At 41.0% G+C, this 19352-nt stretch overlaps 1 protein-coding gene across 2 annotated transcripts; it reads right to left on the bottom strand.

The window, feature by feature from the left end:
• Window positions 1-2337: 2337 nt before the first annotated feature.
• Window positions 2338-18594, bottom strand: ttyh2 (tweety family member 2). Of its 2 annotated transcripts, XM_063002692.1 has the most exons (14): window positions 18261-18594; window positions 14062-14243; window positions 11848-11959; window positions 11547-11767; window positions 10515-10610; window positions 10326-10398; window positions 9703-9772; window positions 9478-9533; window positions 9208-9300; window positions 8713-8805; window positions 8179-8321; window positions 7839-7964; window positions 7130-7208; window positions 2338-5580 (listed from the first exon to the last, which is right to left on the bottom strand). In XM_063002692.1, the coding sequence occupies exons 1-14, from the start codon at window positions 18387-18389 to the stop codon at window positions 5500-5502; spliced, it is 1554 nt and encodes a 517-aa protein (XP_062858762.1). In that variant the 5' UTR covers window positions 18390-18594; the 3' UTR covers window positions 2338-5499. The 2 variants fall into 2 exon arrangements, with proteins under 2 accessions (XP_062858762.1, XP_062858763.1); XM_063002693.1 differs by lacking the exons at window positions 14062-14243; window positions 18261-18594 and adding an exon at window positions 12352-12390.
• Window positions 18595-19352: the final 758 nt, after the last annotated feature.

Raw genomic sequence — 19352 nt, 5'->3', positions numbered from 1 at the left:
ATGGGCATGTTTTTCTTCACTGGAGTCATTGATGAGCCATTTTAACTTTTGGTGGCTGGTTTATTGGGCACAAAAGTGGGACTCCTCTGGGTCTAAAGTGGTTATAGGGGTAGTTGCTAGAACTTACAGGAGGCACAAAAGCAAAGGGTGTATCATTAAGATTTCCAGCATTCATTTGCAGCAGTTACATAATGCAATCATGTTCAACATTAAGGACTCTCAGTATTAGTTCTACTCAGTATTAGTAGGCTATGGTGTTCCTAATAAAGTGACCAGTATGTTTGTTTATACAATTTAAAGGGAAAAAACTATCAAACAACTTTAGTTTTTGTTATTTAAAACTCCAGTTTAAATCTTCACTTTACATTTATACACGTATTTAAATAAACATGAACATTTTCTCATTCTTTTATTAGATTAATGAATTACTAAATAATAAACATCATCATTTAAAGAGCCTGTTTACACATTATTAACTCACCTGTAGTAGTAAGGTTGTATTTGCAGGTCTCAATGTATAATCAGTTCCAATTTACCTCCATTTCCCTAAGTAGTGCACTAGATCGCGTGTATGAGACTTTACTATGTAGTGCACTATGTAGGGATTCAGGAGCGATTTAGCACTGTCACTAATTTTCAGTTCAGCTTATTTGTTCTTAAAATTAGAACAAAGTGAATCAACTTACACTCACTCATTCCACGATTTCTACTGCAACGTCATTAAATCCAACTCCAGAATGAATTTAAAATAGAAATAAATGTAGAAATAAAAAGTTTATTAGAACTAACACACCTACCGAGAGTCTCGCTTCTTCCTATCAGAGTGGACCACAGTATTAAATCCGCGTTACACTGTGCGATAATCGGCCCAAATGTTGCTCTCGCTGCCAGAATCTCATGGTAAAATATGATTTATTTGGTGGAGGTGATCCGTTGTCTTGAAAGTTCTGAAGGTGCCAGAAATTCTGACAGCGTCAAGGCTGCTACGAGGCGCATCTAAAATCCACCAATAGGAGGAGGGCAGGGGATGACGTAACACTATTGTACGGAGCACTGTGACCTCATTATTCAAAATAGCTCTACTAGCAATATACTAAATTTACTAGTTAATATAAAACACAAACTTAACTCATCTTAATTTCTAACAATATACAGGCTAACCTGAACCTTCTCACAATCGCTAATAGATAATCTGTTTATTTAATTTCAATGAACAAAGAACATAAATGTATAAACAATATTGATTAGGATACATATCGAACACAGCCATGGACACTTTCATGTCTTTGGACTGTGGGAGGAAACCGGAGCACCCGGAGGAAACCCACACAGACACGGGGAGAACATGCAGAAAGGACCCAGACCACCCCACCTGGGGATCGAACCCAGGACCTTCTTGCTGTGAGGCGACAGTGCTACCCACTTAGCCACCGTGCCGCCCATGGATCACTAGTCTAGTACCTGGACCACTTGGCTACAACTGATCTTACTTATTAAACACAATAAAAGCCAATCAATCTTCATCAATCCCCAAGGTAACGATTAAAGTAATATATAAATCTAATGCTTTTTTTTTTTTTTTGATAAGTTTTAAAGATTGAATAAACAAATTAAATTCCACTAAAACAAATGGAAAGTTGGTCTGGAGCCTAAAAACTTTCCGTCATGAATAAAAAAATTGGCATAAAGAATTTAATATAAAATGTACAATATATTTTATTTGTCTATTTGAATCGTTATTATAGCAGCAAATTATATCTTTAATAGATGGAAAATCTTCTTCTTACCTCTTTGAATAATGCACATTCCATGTGCCCCTCTTTTACCAGCCATGAATGGCTCCAAACTTTCATTCAGCACTATTTAAACCCTGTTTTATTTGGGTAAGTCTAGATCATTCTGCTGATGTGTTGTTGTGATTGATGAAGTGACGGGACAGGTTTTTGCAGGTCTCTCATTTGTACAATCTGACACTAAGTACACAGGGGAGGGGACAGAAAAGTGCAAATGATGGAACAGAGCAATGAGTCTGAATTGTTTGCAGAGACTCAAGATGTTTTAATGATCTTCAAGTACGAGCAAATTAAATGTCTGTTTTACATTGTTTACATGTTTGATATTTGTGATATATACAAGCTTGTATAAAATACTTTATGTAATGTTGAGTTTGTTTTGTGCTTGTAGTAAGAGGAACAGTGTAAAACACAGTGGAACACATCACAAATGGAACATATTTATATTAAATTAATGAAATGAGTTAAATATTGATGTCAGTCGTTATTCACATCTTTAACAAAACACATCAATATCACATCAATAACATAACTAGCTCGGGTATAAAATTGTGCTTCCGACAGTTTATTAGAAACGTACACACACATGCAACCAAAAAGTATTAAAAACCACAATTAAAAACACACAATGGCAGTAATATACAGTGACCTGATCGCAAACGTTTCCTCGACAGGAGCAAAACAACCCCCCTGGAAGACAAATAGTGCATTAAAGGAATACTTTACTTAAAAAACACAATTCTGACATTGTTAACAATAAATTAAAGCTAGAAACAGTCGTTTAGCATCATGCTAGTGAGGAAATGATCATGAATCACTAGCTGATATAGTCATGTCAAATAATAAACAGCAAATTCAGTGGAATTCCAGTCAACACAAACTGGTTGCTAATAACAAAGTACATCTAACAAAGTAATTTAGCATCATGCTAGTAAGGGAGTGCTGATAGATGTAGCCACTTTTGATAATAAAGGAGAGCAAGAATAGTTAAAGTCTCCATACAAACAAGTTTGGGCTGGACCGGTTTGGTATAATCGGCTTGAACCAAGAGGCCCATTAATATTTTGTTATTGACAAATGTCCCACTGAGCCTAATGTGCTTTCATATGCAAGAACTGCCTAAAATAGTATGGGCTAACTCATTTAGTACCCATATAAGCACTGTACTGAAATGTGACGGGCTAATGGTGACATGTTTGCTGGGATCCCCCATGAACGGAGTTTAAAAAATCACTTAATTACAAAAAAAAGACGGGGCAGCACGGTGGCTAAGTGGGTAGCACTGTCGCCTCACAGCAGGAAGGTCCTGGGTTCGATCCCCAAGTGGGGCAGTCCGGGTCCTTTCTGTGTGGAGTTTGCATGTTCTCCCCGTGTCCGCGTGGGTTTCCTCCCACAGTCCAAAGACGTGGAAGTGAGGTGAATTGGAGATACAAAATTGTCCAAGACTGGGTTCGATACAACCTTGTGAACTGATGAACTTTGTGTAATGAGTGACATGACATTAAAATCCTAATAAATAAACAAACAAAACGACACATTATACTGCTGAATCCAAGTTAACGAACGTGTGTTAACATTATGCTAACTGCGCTGACTTGTTTCCATTAGATTCCCATATCAGTCAAGTGGCTAGTAATATTGCAAGGTGAAGTCAGTCACATTTATTCTTGTTAACAAAGTTAACACAAGTGGGTAAAGCAACCTTTAGTACACAAATATACCTCAGTAATTGTATTTTAGCATTTTAGCAATTTAGCATTTACAACAGATTTGGTGTAATGCTAAACACAGCTTGATTAGCTTGAGGATAAAAAACGCACACTAAAAACAACCATGTGTTTGTTATAATACAAGTTATTTACAAATTCTAGTAACGTTAATAAAATACCAACATTAAAATACATTTAATCAGTAGAAAAAAATTGTAGCTACATTCAAATGTTTTGGGATTGTTGGTGAACGTTTGTATAAGTGATTAAAAGTGACGTTTAATGACACACTGTGCTTGTCAGCAGGTATAACTGGGTTAAGCTAATGCTAACATGATTTACTTCATTCTAACATAAGTCAGAATGCAGTTCAGAAGGTAAAACAACAAGAATTAGCTGCATTTCAGTATAAGCACTGCAGTAGTGAAGCTATAAAGGGCAATAAATGATGAATAATGTTGCCATCTAGTGGCTTCTTGTGAGAGGGGAAAAGAAGTGACTGGAACAAGAATGGAGCTCATGGTCCCAGTACATTTACGGCATTTAGCAGACGCTTTTTTATCCAATGCGACTTACAATTATGTCACGATTTGCTCAGGGGCCCAACAGTAGCAACGTGGCAGTGGTGGGGCTTGAACCAGCGACCTTCTGATTACTAGTCCAGTACCTTAACCACTAAGCTACCAATACCCTATACCCTATACCCTATACCAGTACACAGTATTTCATGTTGCTGTGCAGCACCCACACTTCTTAATACACCAAGTGTTAAATGTTCTTCCACACACAACAGTTGTGAGGAACTTGAACTCCCTTGGATGAGCAACTTTTTTTGACCAGAAGGTTGTAAGTACAAATCCTGTATGGCTTGTAAACTAATCAGAAGTTGTATGTTTTAATCCTGGCTGCACTAAACCACCAATGTTGATATTTTAAGCTGATCAGAAGGTTGCAAGTTCAGATCCTGGATATGTTACATGTAAATGCCCAATATTTAACACACAGTGCTGCGAAAAAGTGTTTGCCTCCATCCCAATTTATTCTATTTTAGCAGTGATTTGCACCTATGGATGCCATTCTTGCCCAGTGACTTATTTATTGTGGAATCGTGATCATTGACCGTAACTGAGGTGAGTCCTGGAGTTCTTTAAATGTTAATCTGGGTTGTTTTGTGACCTCCTGGATGACTGGTTAACATGTTCTTGGTGATTTCTTTTCATTTATGGATAATGGCTCTCACTGTGCTTCACTGGAGTCCCAGTTTAGCAGCTAAAGAGGGAATGACATTTTCACAGAGGAGCAGGTAGGCCTGAACAGCATTTTTCTTCAATAAATGAAAACATATTGTGTTTATTTGGGCTCTTTTCTGATATTAAAATAGTCTGATAAACATAGACGTGTGGCAGAATATGTGCTAAATAGAATTTCTGAAAGGGGCAAATACTTTTTACAGCACCTTCACATGAACAACTGCTAAAAACAGACCTTGGCACGTCCATGTTTTGGCTCTTCAGTGTACAGAGATGCTTTTATCCAAAGCAAATTTGTGGCCCCTCATCCAGGATACATTTTGTTTTCTGGCCCTTAATCTAAATAACTGTGTGTGTGTGTGTGTGTGTTTGAAAGAAAATTATTATTATTATCATTATTATTAAATCTGAACCCTCACAGTCTCCTTCCCATAACACACACTGTTAGAGATGCAGTATTAACTCTGATCTGATCGTGTCGAGTTATTATCATTATGGCTAACCATATACAGTATAAACATTAATAAAATCACATGTAGCACCTTAATCAATTATTTACTTACATTAATACCTGTATAAAGTTAAAACATGTCAGTATCAGTAGTCGTGGAAAAAAAAAATGAAGTCCTGAGTCTGTGTGAGTGTGTGTGAGTGTGTGTGTGTTTAGTGTGGGTGAGTGTGTGTGTGTGTGTGTGTTTAGTGTGGGTGTGTGTGTGTGTGTTTAGTGTGGGTGAGCGTGTGTGTTGTTCAGGTCCTAAAATCGTCGCCAAAATGTCTCATCTGGTCTTCGGTCACGGAGAGGTAGTTCGCTCGCATAGTGGGAGAATACTGCACACACACACAAATGTACAGTAAAACAATATGCTCTATACAGTATAATATTAGTAGAAAAGTTTAAGGCATCAAAGCTACATACATTATATAGCCAAAAGTATGTGGACACCAGACCATGAGCATGTGAATTTGAGTTAAACACACTATTCCATAACCAAAACCTCTGCAGCTATAACGGCCTCTATTTGAGGAAGGCTTTACACAAGACTTTGGTGAATGGTCTGTGTGAATTTGCACCCATTCATTCAAAAGAACATCTGCAAGTCAGGCACAGATGTTGAATGAGAAGACCTGGGTCACAATCAACATTCCAACTCATCTCAGAAGTGTTTAATTAGGCTCCACTGAAGTTCCTCCATGCCAGGCTTATTCGACCATGTCTTTATAGACCAGGTTTTGTGCACATGGGTCCTGTTGTTGGGTCTGGGTACATACTTTTGGTCATATTGTGTAACTAGAGCTGTGTGTGTGTGCAAGCCTGTCAACTTATTAGTATATTAAAACAAAAAAAGTGATTTATGTTACATTATTCGTGTAACGTTTTTGCAAACATCCTCTAAGGTAGCTCGTGAAAGGACAAATGTTTGCAGTTGGGAACCATGGGAGTAAATTGGTCAAACTGTTTAATATCTTTGGGAAAAGGACTGCATTAGCTAGCTAGTAGAATACAAGGTTAGAACCTGTGTATTGAGCTCATGCCGGGAGTGAGAGGACGAGGAACTGAGAAGAGACTCCAGAGATGAAAATGAAAAGGAAACGTTCGTGTGAAAGGAAGAAAGTGAAAACATGAAGAGTGAAAGAATAAAGAGACTTACACAGTTTCTACATGGTTCAAAGTTTCAATTAAAAAAATACAAAAAAGAAAGAAAAACAGAAGCATAAGAACAGAATTAGCCATGAAAAGAGAGAATGAATGCTGATAGATAGATAAATACAGTCTTATGCAGAAGTTTTACTATTATTGTTTATTAGCTTTTAAATTACAATTTAATATATTATGTTTTTATCTTTCCAATATGTGACGTTTGTTCTCTGTTGACGAGTTCATAACATGTCATTTTAAGCCTGTATATAAATAGATAGACAGATAAAAGTTAAATATGATTAAACACACAATAACTGTCTGCATGTGGAAGCACAGCACTGGAATATTTAAGTTTTGTTAAAGATTCAGTAATCAGAATTGTATTGACTCAAAGACGAATGATTCTTATTGTTTGAGAGAGTAAGAGCAATACAGTCATCTTATTGATTCACTGAGTCAAGTGTTTTCAAGAACGGTGAATCAATAGTTTGGTGAATCAATTGCATTGTTGTGTTAACTGAATCACTAATTCTCTTTATTAAAGAGTCAGTGAGTCAGTACCTTATTTTGTTAGCGTAAGTGATTCAGTGCTAAACTAAACCAGTTCAGATGGGCTTTAGTATCGAGTCAGTTGCCCACTTCCTTTATTCCTCAGTGGTTAATAGGATTTTCACTTTTTTTTAGACCAGCTCTGATCTGATTCTTGTCTGAATGGTTGTGTGAATGTTGAGCGCTCACCGAAGGAGGAGGAGATCCTCTGTTTATAAGAGGAGCGTCCTCAAAACGTGGGTTTCCTCCAAACACCGTGGACTGATTCCTGAGAGAGCCAAGGTTTAAATATAGAACATTAAACTAATAATATATAACTATATCATTTAATGGTATGTAATATCAAGAGTCAGTTCAGCATTGATTCAGTCCATCATTACATTTATGGCACATGTGGGGTCTCAACCAGTAACCTTCCCAATACCAGTCTAGTCTCCTAACCCCTAAACTTCCCCCATGTTATTTATTCTGTAGTCTAGTCAGTACCTTGTTGACTCAGTTAGTCAATATCCTATTGATTATCTAATCCAGTACCTGATTAGTTTTTAAACTCAATAGCTTATTGACAGAGTAAGTAAAGTACTCACTCATTTGGAAATTTTTCCTTTGTTAGTGCTAAAGTCACTAACACTGTATTGATGTACTTAGTAAGTACGTTACAGATCAAGTAATTTAGCATCTTATTGACTCAGTACAGGTTAGTACCTCTATTTTTCTGACACATGCCAAGATAAGTCACTAAAAAGATGGAAAATTTTAACAATTCCAATAACACACAGTTCACAGGCACCTTGTTTACAGCTTAATGTTCCACAGCGCCACCCAGTGATCATAAATATACTGAATCACTTTGGTTTGTGTTTGTGTGTGTGTGTGTGTGTGTGTGTGTGTATCTTACCTGTTGGAGGTAGGTGGGGCCGGTGGTGTATGAAGGCTGTTCTGGCTGCTGCTACAGAATGTGTGTAAGTTCTCATTCTGTGCCCGAGAACCGAACGGGTCGGAGTCCTCGAAATCCCCATAATCCCTACTCACACACACACACACACACACACACACACACACACACACACACACACACACGGTAAGTGAAACACTGATGAGATGGTACGATGGATCAGGTGAAGAGTTCATAAGTGTGTGTGTGTGTGTATCTGTATGAGTAGCATGTGTGTCTGGTTAGTATGTGAGTTGACGATGTTTGTTTGCGTGTGTCTGTATGTTTCTGTGTGTGTGTGTACCGGTTGTTGATGTCCCTCAAGGCTCGTGGTATCACACACATCATGATGCAGAAGGCAGTGATGGACAGTAGAGAAAAGAGACCGAGGTACAGCAACCCCTCCACCCCATCATAACACACCCCCATCAGAGCGTCCACATAGTCCTACACACACACACACACACACACACACACACACAGCAGGTCGAAACAGGTAAATACCAAACCATTCATTAAGTCATTGTCTTACTGATTCAGTGAATCGCTACCTTACCATACACTGACTCTGTCAAGTACTGATTCAGTAAGTCAGATTTCATTATTGTGGAATCTGACTGATTCAGTGAGTCAGTACATTTTTGATTCATCAATCAGAATCTATCGACTCAATTACTTTAACATTCCACCTTTTTCATTTGGTGGTGAGTAAGTCCATTTTCTTGGATCGAATAACACTAATGATTCATTGAGTCAGCATCATTTTACTTAGTACCTTATGGATTCAGTACCAAGTGATTCATGAAGTCATTACTCTGTTGATTCGATGAATCAGTACCTTGTTGATTCCTCTGCAGTCGAGCAGGGCAGTGATCTGATGCAACTTTGATTCAGAACTATTGAACATGAGCTGGAGACCCAGGAGATCTCTCTGAAACAGACACACACACACACACACACACACACACACACACACAAAGTAAGTTTAACAGTCTGTGATTTAATAACATATTGAGTCAGTGAGATATTTGACACTTTATTGATTTGGTAAGTCAGAGATTCAGAATCGTTTTGAGTCAGTGAGTCACTGATTCTAATACTGCCTTATTGAGTCAATATCTGAGGTCAGTGATTCCATATCTTAGTTGGTCAGTAGTTTGAAGTGTGTTAGAATGTCAATAGGTCAGTGATTCAGTAACTTACTGAATCGGTGATCTGGCCTCTCATTAAGTAATACAATATTTAGTGATTCAGTCATAGTGCGACGTCTGTGTGGGTTGTGAGTGTGAATGTGTGTATATGTTTGTGTGTATTGGTCTGTGTGTGTGTGTACCTCTGCAGTAGGGAAGAGAGGAACAGCAAACTTCTGTAAAACCTGAACCTGGAGCTGCATGGTGGTCAGAGATCTTTGGAAGATGTTCAGAGTCTGAAAAAGGAACTGATTTAGGATCAGAAGTCACAACAATCACAAATAAAAGAAGAAAATCAACCGAAGAGATGAAAAGCGGTTCGACGTTTATAAAGCACACAGAGAAAATCCTTTAACATCCATCATATACAGTACATCAGTACTGACGTGAGGCACCAGTGAGGAACTCTGTACCTGCTGGAAGGGATTCGGAATCGTCTGACTGCAGTACAAATAATAATGGACGATATCTAAAGAGAAGAGAAGAGAAAAAGAAAGAACATCCTGAATCTGATGGAGAGATCTTTCATTCACTCTTCAGTCATCTTTCAGTATAATTCTCATTATAATTCACTCAGTCAGCATCAATAATGTCACTAAACAATTCACTTCGTGTGTGTATGTGTGTGTATGTGTCACCTGAGCTGATGGAGTCTTTTGTCTGGTTCATAATGAACTTATCTGGAGATACACAGAAATCACTAACACCCTGAAACACAAACACACACACACACACACACACACACACACACACACACACAGGAAACATTTACATCATGTAAATATCTGTACGCACTGTCTCTCCTCTCTGTGTTTATTAATGTAAATCATCTCTGGTGGACACCAGAACATCTCCATCCGCTGTACAATAATCACTTCCTGTTTACCTGTTCATCAGCAGGTGAAGCCGGATTTACCTGACAGCAGGTGCTTTAGCGTGTAACGATAAATCGGTTGGGAGAGTCGGAACATGAAACCTGCAGTGCTGATTCTATCGTCCGCGACTCCAGTTGGAGAGAATCAGCAGATTCCCAAATACAGAACAACCAAAGTGAGCACATACGCTCACTGGCCACTTTATTAGGAACACCTGTACACAGGCGTATTCATGCAGTGTACATCTGGGCCCTTAAAGACCCAGGTGGACCTTTCCAAACTCAGAACCAGAGTCACAGTCAAGGGGTGTGAACATTACAGAATCCACTATATATGTGGACTCTAGAGTGCAGAACGACGTAACGTTGCTGGGGAAGGGAACTCACCACAGATGTGGCCACATCTGCTCCCAGAGACGCCCAGCTGACCATCAGAGTTAGCATACTGAACACCATCATCCTGTAAGACACACATGCGCTTTATAAGTGCTTTATAAGGCCTGTATAATACAGAGTGTAGAAGTAAAATGATCACATGTAGAGTTTGTATTATATACTGTATGGGTGTAAGTTTACGTTGTGAGGAGGCAGCGTGATTTCCTGGCGAGACCCAGACACGCCAGCAGACAGATGAGCAGATCCAGGATCAGGATCAGCAGATACGTCAACCACCTGCACACAAACACACAACAATACACACCATATTACAATATTATAATACAACGAACCCCTGTTATAACCAGTCAATATGAGAACGACTCACTGAATCAATAACTACCAACTTGTTTATTTAACCAGCCAATATGAGAACGACTCACTGAATCAATAACTCCCAACTTGTTTATTTAGCGAGTCAATATAAGAACGACTCACTGAATCAATAACTAACAATTTGTTTATTTAGCGAGTCAATATGAAAATGACTCACTGAATCAATAACTACCAACTTGTTTATTTAACCAGCCAATATGAGAACGACTCACTGAATCAATAACTACCAACTTGTTTATTTAGCGAGTCAATATGAGAATGACTCACTGAATCAATAACTCCCAACTTGTTTATTTAACCATCCAATGTGAGAACGACTCACTGAATCAATAACTACCAACTTGTTTATTTAACCAGCCAATATGAGAACGACTCACTGAATCAATAAGTCCCAACTTGTTTATTTAGCAAGTCAATATGAGAACGACTCACTGAATCAATAACTACCAATTTGTTTATTTAACCAGCCAATATGAAAACGACTCACTGAATCAATAACTACCAACTTGTTTATTTAACCATCCAATAAGAGAATGACTCACTGAATCAATAACTACCAATTTGTTCATTTAGCAAGTCAATATGAGAATGACTCACTGAATCAGTTGGATACTGAACCCACACCTACTGACTGACTGACTGAACCAATTTGATACTGAATCACTTATTATTGATTTATGAATAATGTCTCTGATGAACTGGCGCCCTGTGCAGGGTGTTACTGTGTGCCTTGCACCTATTGAGAGCTGGAATAGACTCCAGCACCCCCCGCGACCCTGATTAGGATAAACGATTTAGAAAGTGAGTGAGACTGAGTGAATACCGTGCCGTGTTTACCTGTAATACTCGACTGACGCCGTCTGATCAGCGACGGAGGTCAGGTCGACATTAGCCTCCTTCCAATCCGGCAGGCCCAGCAGCTGCTTGGTCACACTCTCCATCATCTGCTGCATGAACTTCAACATCTGGATGAAATCACTCCGAACTGCAAATATTTCATCCAGGCGTGAGAGATGCTCCTTCATTCCGCTCTGCATTCCACCCAACGAAGACGAGACCTGACGCACAGAAACGATTCCCTGATTACGAACGAATCAGTGGTGATGACGACAAGAGAATGGCAGGAGGATCTGCTCACCAGGTCCTCCACTCCTGCCAGAGTGTGGTTGGTGTTGTACAGGGAATAGGTCAGCTGGTACACCCCATCGTTGGTCTCACTGTTGCCGTAGAAACCGACTCCAACCGCGATGCTGCAAAACGATGGAAAACAAAGAATGAATTTTAGGTTAATTCGTTTATCACTGCAGAAGTCAGTTTTCATCCAGCACCCGTCAAACAGAGTGTAATTATTATTGATGAGCTACAGCTTTAGTAAACTGAACCCTAATGCCAGACGAAGAGTGAGTGCATGTAGCTACTTGTCACGTGTATTTATCTCATTTTAGATTTAAATTGTATAAAGACATGACTTTTATTTAAAGATAATAATAATAGTGGTTGGTGCTGCACCACTAGACGGCGAATCAAGAGGTTACAAAGAAAAACGTGTATGTTTTTAGAATGGCCGCGTCCCAATCCAATTTTTAAAATTTTCCAGCTCTGCTGAGAGTCAATTCAGCACTTTGTTTTTGTCTCTACCTACATCTGACACGGTTCGCTGAAAAGCATTAAAAGTCTTTTATTTTTGGTTCCTCCTCTAAGAACAGCTGATTTGACACGGTGCAAAATCCAGTCACAACACCGGGGACAAACCCGAGGAGGGGAGGCAGGGAGGAGAGGGGGGTAGAATGCTATTTGGGACACAGCCCACAGTGTTCTATTGTCTAGCTCTGGGAAAAGGTCCAGGTCGTGTAAATGAGAGTCCGACATCTCTGCTCGTCCCCCACATCCACCCAAGGACTCGTTTATACGCAGAACAACATCACAACAACATACAGTAACTGTACAACAACAAAAACATCAGCACACCAACACATCAGCATGTCAGCAAATCAACAACACAACTGTACAACACATCAGCATGTCAGCAAATCAACAGCACAACAACACAACTGTACAACACATCAGCATGTCAGCAAATCAACAACAAAACAAACACATCAACACAACTGCTCACCAACAACACATCAGCACAGCAACACATCGGCATGACAACAAATCAACACCACAAAAACAACACAACAGCACAACAACAACACAACTGTACAACTACAAACCCAACTGCACAACAACACAACAGTACAACAACACACCAGCACAACAACAACACAACACAGCAACGCATTGGCATGGCAGCAAATCAACAACACATCACCACACAACAGCACAACAACAACACAGCTGTACAACTACAAACCCAATTACACAACAACAACAACAACAGAACAACAGCGTAACAACACAACAGCACAAAAACACAGTAGCAAAACTACACAACAGAACAGCACAACCCATCATAACGGTCCATGGTTTACCCAGTGTGTTCGTGTATCCGGGATCTGAACTGAAAAACGTCCATAAGCTTCTGATTCGAGGCAGATTTAATTTTAGTGGTTCTTAAATCACACTTGACCATTTAGTCAAAGCATAAAGTGACAGTTTGGATTTACTTTGTCCTTGAAAAAAAAACCCACTGTTCCATCACAATGTCCTTACAGATAACTGCTTGTACTGATGTTTGTTGTGATGATTCCTGTCACCTGAGATCCGTCCAAATTATGCAAAAAGTCACAGAGAAGCCAACTCAATATTAACGTGCACTGTTTTTGAAACGTGGTCCATAATCAAGTGTCCATATACTTTTGACCATGTTTTGTATGTGGACAAAGTAAAGAAGTCACGTGGTTACAATACACTGTGTCTTCAGCAGCAGGAATACCAGAGAGGATAATTTAATCAGGACACACGCTAACGAGAATCATGCGAATATCACACACACACACACACACACACACACACTAACCAAAATCTTGTGAATAATACACACACTTTCTCTCTCTCTCTCACACACACACACAGTAACAAAAAATCATGCGAATAACACCCACACATGCGATAAACACAAAAACACGATTAGTTTTTGCTTTGTCCTAATTTGGATGTACTCAATTCCCCTGTGCACATCACTCGTGCTTGGTCAGGGAGAGACGCAGCTTAGCATGCGCCTCCTGGCTTCATACAGAGAGTCTCAACACGTACAGAGGATCACGCTACACTCTCTGTATTCCTCCACCACACGAGTCAGTGCCTCGACCGGACAGCAGGAGACGCGTAATCACTATTCAACCCAGGTGTGCCGGTGGCAGAACCGCACTTTACAATAAGAACGTCCCACACACACACACACACTGACCAGTTGAGGAGTCCGGCGGTGACGGCGGTCCAGGTAACGCAATGCGAATTCGATTTCTTCGTCTCCTCCTCGTCGACGGCGGCCTTCTTCCGACAGCAGCACAGGAAACTCAGATACACCGCCAGAGCCAGGAGGTTCAGTCCCAACGCCGCGGAGGATACACTCACCAGGAAGAACAGAGACTGCGACAAAAAACACACACACACATTAACACGGGTGTGAAAAAGTAAATGCCCCCTTGGCTTTTCGTGCCACAAAGCTTAGCTGCATTAAGAGAGCATGTTATTAAATACATCCATCAACTCCCGCTTACTTATACACACATCATGTGCTTATAAATCTAAACAAACACGTTTTATTATTTATTTCTTTTATTAAGTATTTTAACACCACATTAATAATATCAGTGATGTGTTGCAAAGCTGTTGTTGGTAATTACAGGTTCGAGACACTTTTTGCAGCATTGTGGTTCCATATTGATCCATTCCTCAGTTCCTCAAGATGACGACGGTCCTTCTAATGGAAAATGTGAGGATTTTGCCTGAATCATGCAGCACTTTCACCACCTTCTTTAGAGACCAGTCTTGAGTTCTCATGGCTTTATGTTTGGACTCATCACCTTGGTAAAACGTCCAGATTCAGTTTCTTGGTCTATAAGATTAAAACAGCATGGTACAGCCTAAATAATACAGCCCCTAGGTTTAGATTTGAGGTTTGGGGGTCTACATAAGGTCTGCAAACGATGCTTGATGATCGAGGAATGTAGAACACGAGAGGACGAGATGTCCTTCACATCGGAGCAGAATCCAGAGCTCTGTTTCTATTTCTGTCTTTATTTCACCTCAAATGAGGTGAAGATCTGATTGTGTGTGTGTGTGTGTGAGAGAGAGAGCGAGAGAGAGAACTCGAACAGACACACATTCATGATATGAGTGTGTTTTACTGTGTGAATATGGTGTGTATTAGTGTCTGTATATCTGTGTGTGTTTTATTCTGATATTGAGACTGTAGAATAACTGGAACCTGGAGCTGAAGGAGCTACGACAGCAAAAAACCTCCTCAGGTTCCAACGCTGATGGTCAAGAACACAAATCTGAGGCTACAGTGGGCACAGGCTCACCAAAACTGGACGGCTGAAGGTTGAAAATATACTGTATGTTGCCTCGTTCAGGCCGATGTTGGTTGAGAAGTGAATGTTTCTTGGCACACGTTGTGCCGTCTAATACCAGTGGAGCACAGTGTGAATGCCACCATGTCTGAGTATTGCTATTTCTTCTTAAATTGCCTCCCCAACCACCAGATCTGAATCTAGAGCACATTTGAGAAGTGCATGAAGGTTCATGGAGCGGGATGCTCCATGAACCTTCTGGATCAGACCTTGAGGATCTGCACCAGCCATGCAGAGCAGAACTGAAGATGTCTGAGGAGTACAAGAGGTTCTACCCAGTACTACCATGCTGTTCCTCAGGGCAGCGTGGGTGGTGTGCAGCACTGTACTGAGAGTAACATGGTAAACACATGATGGTGTGTTGTTCTGGTATGAATGTAGGAGGTGCAGCAGTGTTGTTGGGATTTTAAACACCTCAGTGTCAGTGCTGGGAGGAGAACACATGATCCGTAGAATTCTGAGTTCAGTGTGTGTGTGTGTGTGTGTGTGTAGGTGACGATAAGCAGGATCAGTAGAACGGTTGGCATGGTGATGAAAAGGGTTCAATGCTTTGCCACACAAAGGAACACACACACTTGCACACGCACACACACCATTGCTATGGTAACCCCCAGGTTGCCGGGGGGCTTCGAGGTCCCGGGACGAGTGAATAAAGGGGTTTAATCCAGACAGACGGGGGTACAGTGGTGCTCTGTCAAATCTGGTCTCTTAATTTTAACAAACGCTTGTAGCATGAAACAGGATTTGTAGGTTGGCCAGGATTTAATCAGGTATCAGGATATATCTCGAACGACTCCATGACTAACCTGCTAACCAATCAAACCAGACAACAAAACGTCAATCTGGTCGTATTTAAATCCAACCTTGATTTTTATAAGTGTAAGCGCTGGGGTGAGAATTGTGCTCCAACCATTTGCACAGAGCTTTAGATGTGCTACAGTCAGTAATTGTATACCCACAGAGTGCATCTACATGGTAGGTGTTCCTGATAAAGTGCTCAGTGAGTGTATATTGCTATCAGCCTGATGTGGGTGTTTTGAGTCCTGAGGACGACACACGTGAGGACCTGAGAGATTCTTTGTTTTTGCAGATGTGTCTACGCAGCTGTCCTCACCCCCCCTCCCCTATCCTCACCCCCCCTCCCCTATCCTTACCCCCCCTCCCCTATCCTCACCCCCCCTCCCCTATCCTCAAACCCCCCTCTGTCCTCTATTAGTAAATTATGAGGTCTGGAGCCGCGGGAGGTGGGGGCAGGGCGGCAGGGAATAAGGGGGTGGCCCAACTAATCGGTAATGATAGAGGGCAGCAGTCCCGGACGTACAGCAGCTCAAACATACAAGGTATACCAGTACTGAATGATAAAGGCACAATGGTTTCTGCTTTTTATTTGAGTTTTAAAACAAAATAATAGAAAACAAGCAAGAAAAAAGATTTTTATATATAGAAAAGCAGGAAGAACATTAGTGTCCAAACACAGACCAGAAAAAGAACCGAAACAAATAAAAATAAAAGTAAATAGAAACAATGAGATGGAAAATCATTTAAATCTCATAAACAAGCTCAGATTCCTCCTCGTCCGCTTTCATATCCTGTCTTCAAGGAAACAGCTGTATTCCCAAAGGTATTATGGGTAATTCTATGATGAATAGGATGAACACTTTCTAACCAGACATGCACACGGTCCACAGGAAGTCACATGACCAGCAGGGCTGTGACCTCTTGTCTAACCCTCTAAACTCATTAATATGCATTTTACTCATGTGAACCACTGACCTGCTGGTAGTTTAGTTTAGTCATGTGAACCACTGACCTGCTGGTAGTTAAGAGATGTGAACCACTGACCTGCTGGTAGTTAAGAGATGTGAACCACTGACCTGCTGGTAGTTAAGAGATGTGAACCACTGACCTGCTGGTAGTTAAGAGATGTGAACCACTGACCTGCTGGTAGTTAAGAGATGTGAACCACTGACCTGCTGGTAATTTAGTCATGTGAACAACTGACATGCTGGTAGTTTAGAGACGTGAACCACTGACCTGCTGGTAGTTTAGAGATGTGAACCACTGACCTGCTGGTAGTTTAGTTTAGTCATGTGAACATTACATGTGAACCACTGACATGTGAACCACTGACCTGCTGGTAGTTCAGAGATGTGAACCACTGACCTGCTGGTAGTTTAGTCATGTGAACCACTGACCTGCTGGTAGTTTAGTCATGTGAACCACTGCTGGAACTGCTGGTAGTTTAGTCATGTGAACCACTGACCTGCTGGTAGTTTAGAGATGTGAACCACTGACCTGCTGGTAGTTTAGATATGTGAACCACTGACCTGCTGGTAGTTTAGAGATGTGAACCACTGACCTACTGGTAGTTAAGAGATGTGAACCACTGACCTGCTGGTAGTTAAGAGATGTGAACCACTGACTTGCTGGTAGTTTAGAGATGTGAACCACTGACCTGCTGGTAGTTTAGAGATGTGAACCACTGACCTGCTGGTAGTTTAGAGATGTGAACCACTGACCTGCTGGTAGTTTAGATATGTGAACCACTGACCTGCTGGTAGTTTAGAGATGTGAACCACTGACCTGCTGGTAGTTTAGAGATGTGAACCACTGACCTGCTGGTAGTTTAGAGATGTGAACCACTGACCTGCTGGTAGTTTAGATATGTGAACCACTGACCTGCTGGTAGTTTAGAGATGTGAACCACTGACCTGCTGGTAGTTTAGAGATGTGAACCACTGACCTGCTGGTAGTTTAGATATGTGAACCACTGACCTGCTGGTAGTTTAGAGATGTGAACCACTGACCTGCTGGTAGTTTAGAGATGTGAACCACTGACCTGCTGGTAGTTTAGAGATGTGAACCACTGACCTGCTGGTAGTTTAGAGATGTGAACCACTGACCTGCTGGTAGTTTAGATATGTGAACCACTGACCTGCTGGTAGTTTAGATATGTGAACCACTGACCTGCTGGTAGTTTAGATATGTGAACCACTGACCTGCTGGTAGTTTAGATATGTGAACCACTGACCTGCTGGTAGTTTTCCTCCTGAGGGCTGAAGGTGTTGTTGATGTGCTGCAGTCTGAGGTTGATGTGAGGGAACTGATGAAGCCAGTAAATCCACCATGGTGGGATATAATCCAGTTCTGATGAAGACATGATGATGATGATGGTGGGTGTGTGTGTGTGTGTGTGTGTGTGTGTGTGTGTGTGTGTGTGTGTGTGTGACCCCCCGGTAAACAAAAGCTCTCAGCGCGTTTCTCTCTCCACACTGTGCGCAGGCGCTGTCGCGCTAAATCCCGATCTAAACACGCGTGTGTGAATTCGCATCATGTAAAATCCAGATGTGAATATAAACAGCTGTAAATCGGGAGCATGAATGAGAAACAGCAGCGATGTTGCGACCAGCAGATCCGTGGAACAGCACCACCGACCGGGCGCGTTCACGAACCACGAGGGCGCGTTCACAAGACACGGAGGGGAAGGGGCGCTTCCGCTGGAGGGGGGGGGGGGGGGGGGGGGGGGGTGTTATCTGACGGGGTTCTGTGTTAGGACATTAATTCATTCTTTATTTTATCCTGGTCTGGTCTTAATAATAGAATTATGTTTGTGTGAATATTGAGACATCTGTTCATTTATACACAACATACTAAACACACCTACCGACCTCTGTATCCTCATTATTATTTTATATTCTTATATGTATTACATCATCCTTTATTAACATTATCTTTTAAATTGTGGCAGTAGTTTAATTCTTCGTTTTTATTGATGCTTTTAAATCCAAGCTTTCAGAACTGATCTTTTAAAACATTGATAGTAAAACGAAGGCTGATTAGTAAACATCCACATTTTAAAAACTACAGCACAGAAACGTTCATTTATTCACTGGAGCCTATCCCAGCTTTTCAATGGGCGCAAGGCACACAGTAACACACTGGACGGGGCGCCAGTCCAGACACACACACACCCATTCACGTATAGGGCAATTCAGTGTCTTCAGTTAACATGACTGATGGGGACACGGGGAAAACATGCAAACTCCACACAGAAAGGACCCGGACCACCCCACCTGGGGATCGAACCCATGACCTTTCTGTGAGGCGACTGTGCTACCCACTA

This window comes from Trichomycterus rosablanca, chromosome 10 (assembly GCF_030014385.1).
Source record: "Trichomycterus rosablanca isolate fTriRos1 chromosome 10, fTriRos1.hap1, whole genome shotgun sequence".
In the NCBI taxonomy this organism is placed as follows: Eukaryota; Metazoa; Chordata; class Actinopteri; order Siluriformes; family Trichomycteridae; genus Trichomycterus; species Trichomycterus rosablanca.
This window is presented reverse-complemented; position numbering and strand designations above follow the sequence as displayed.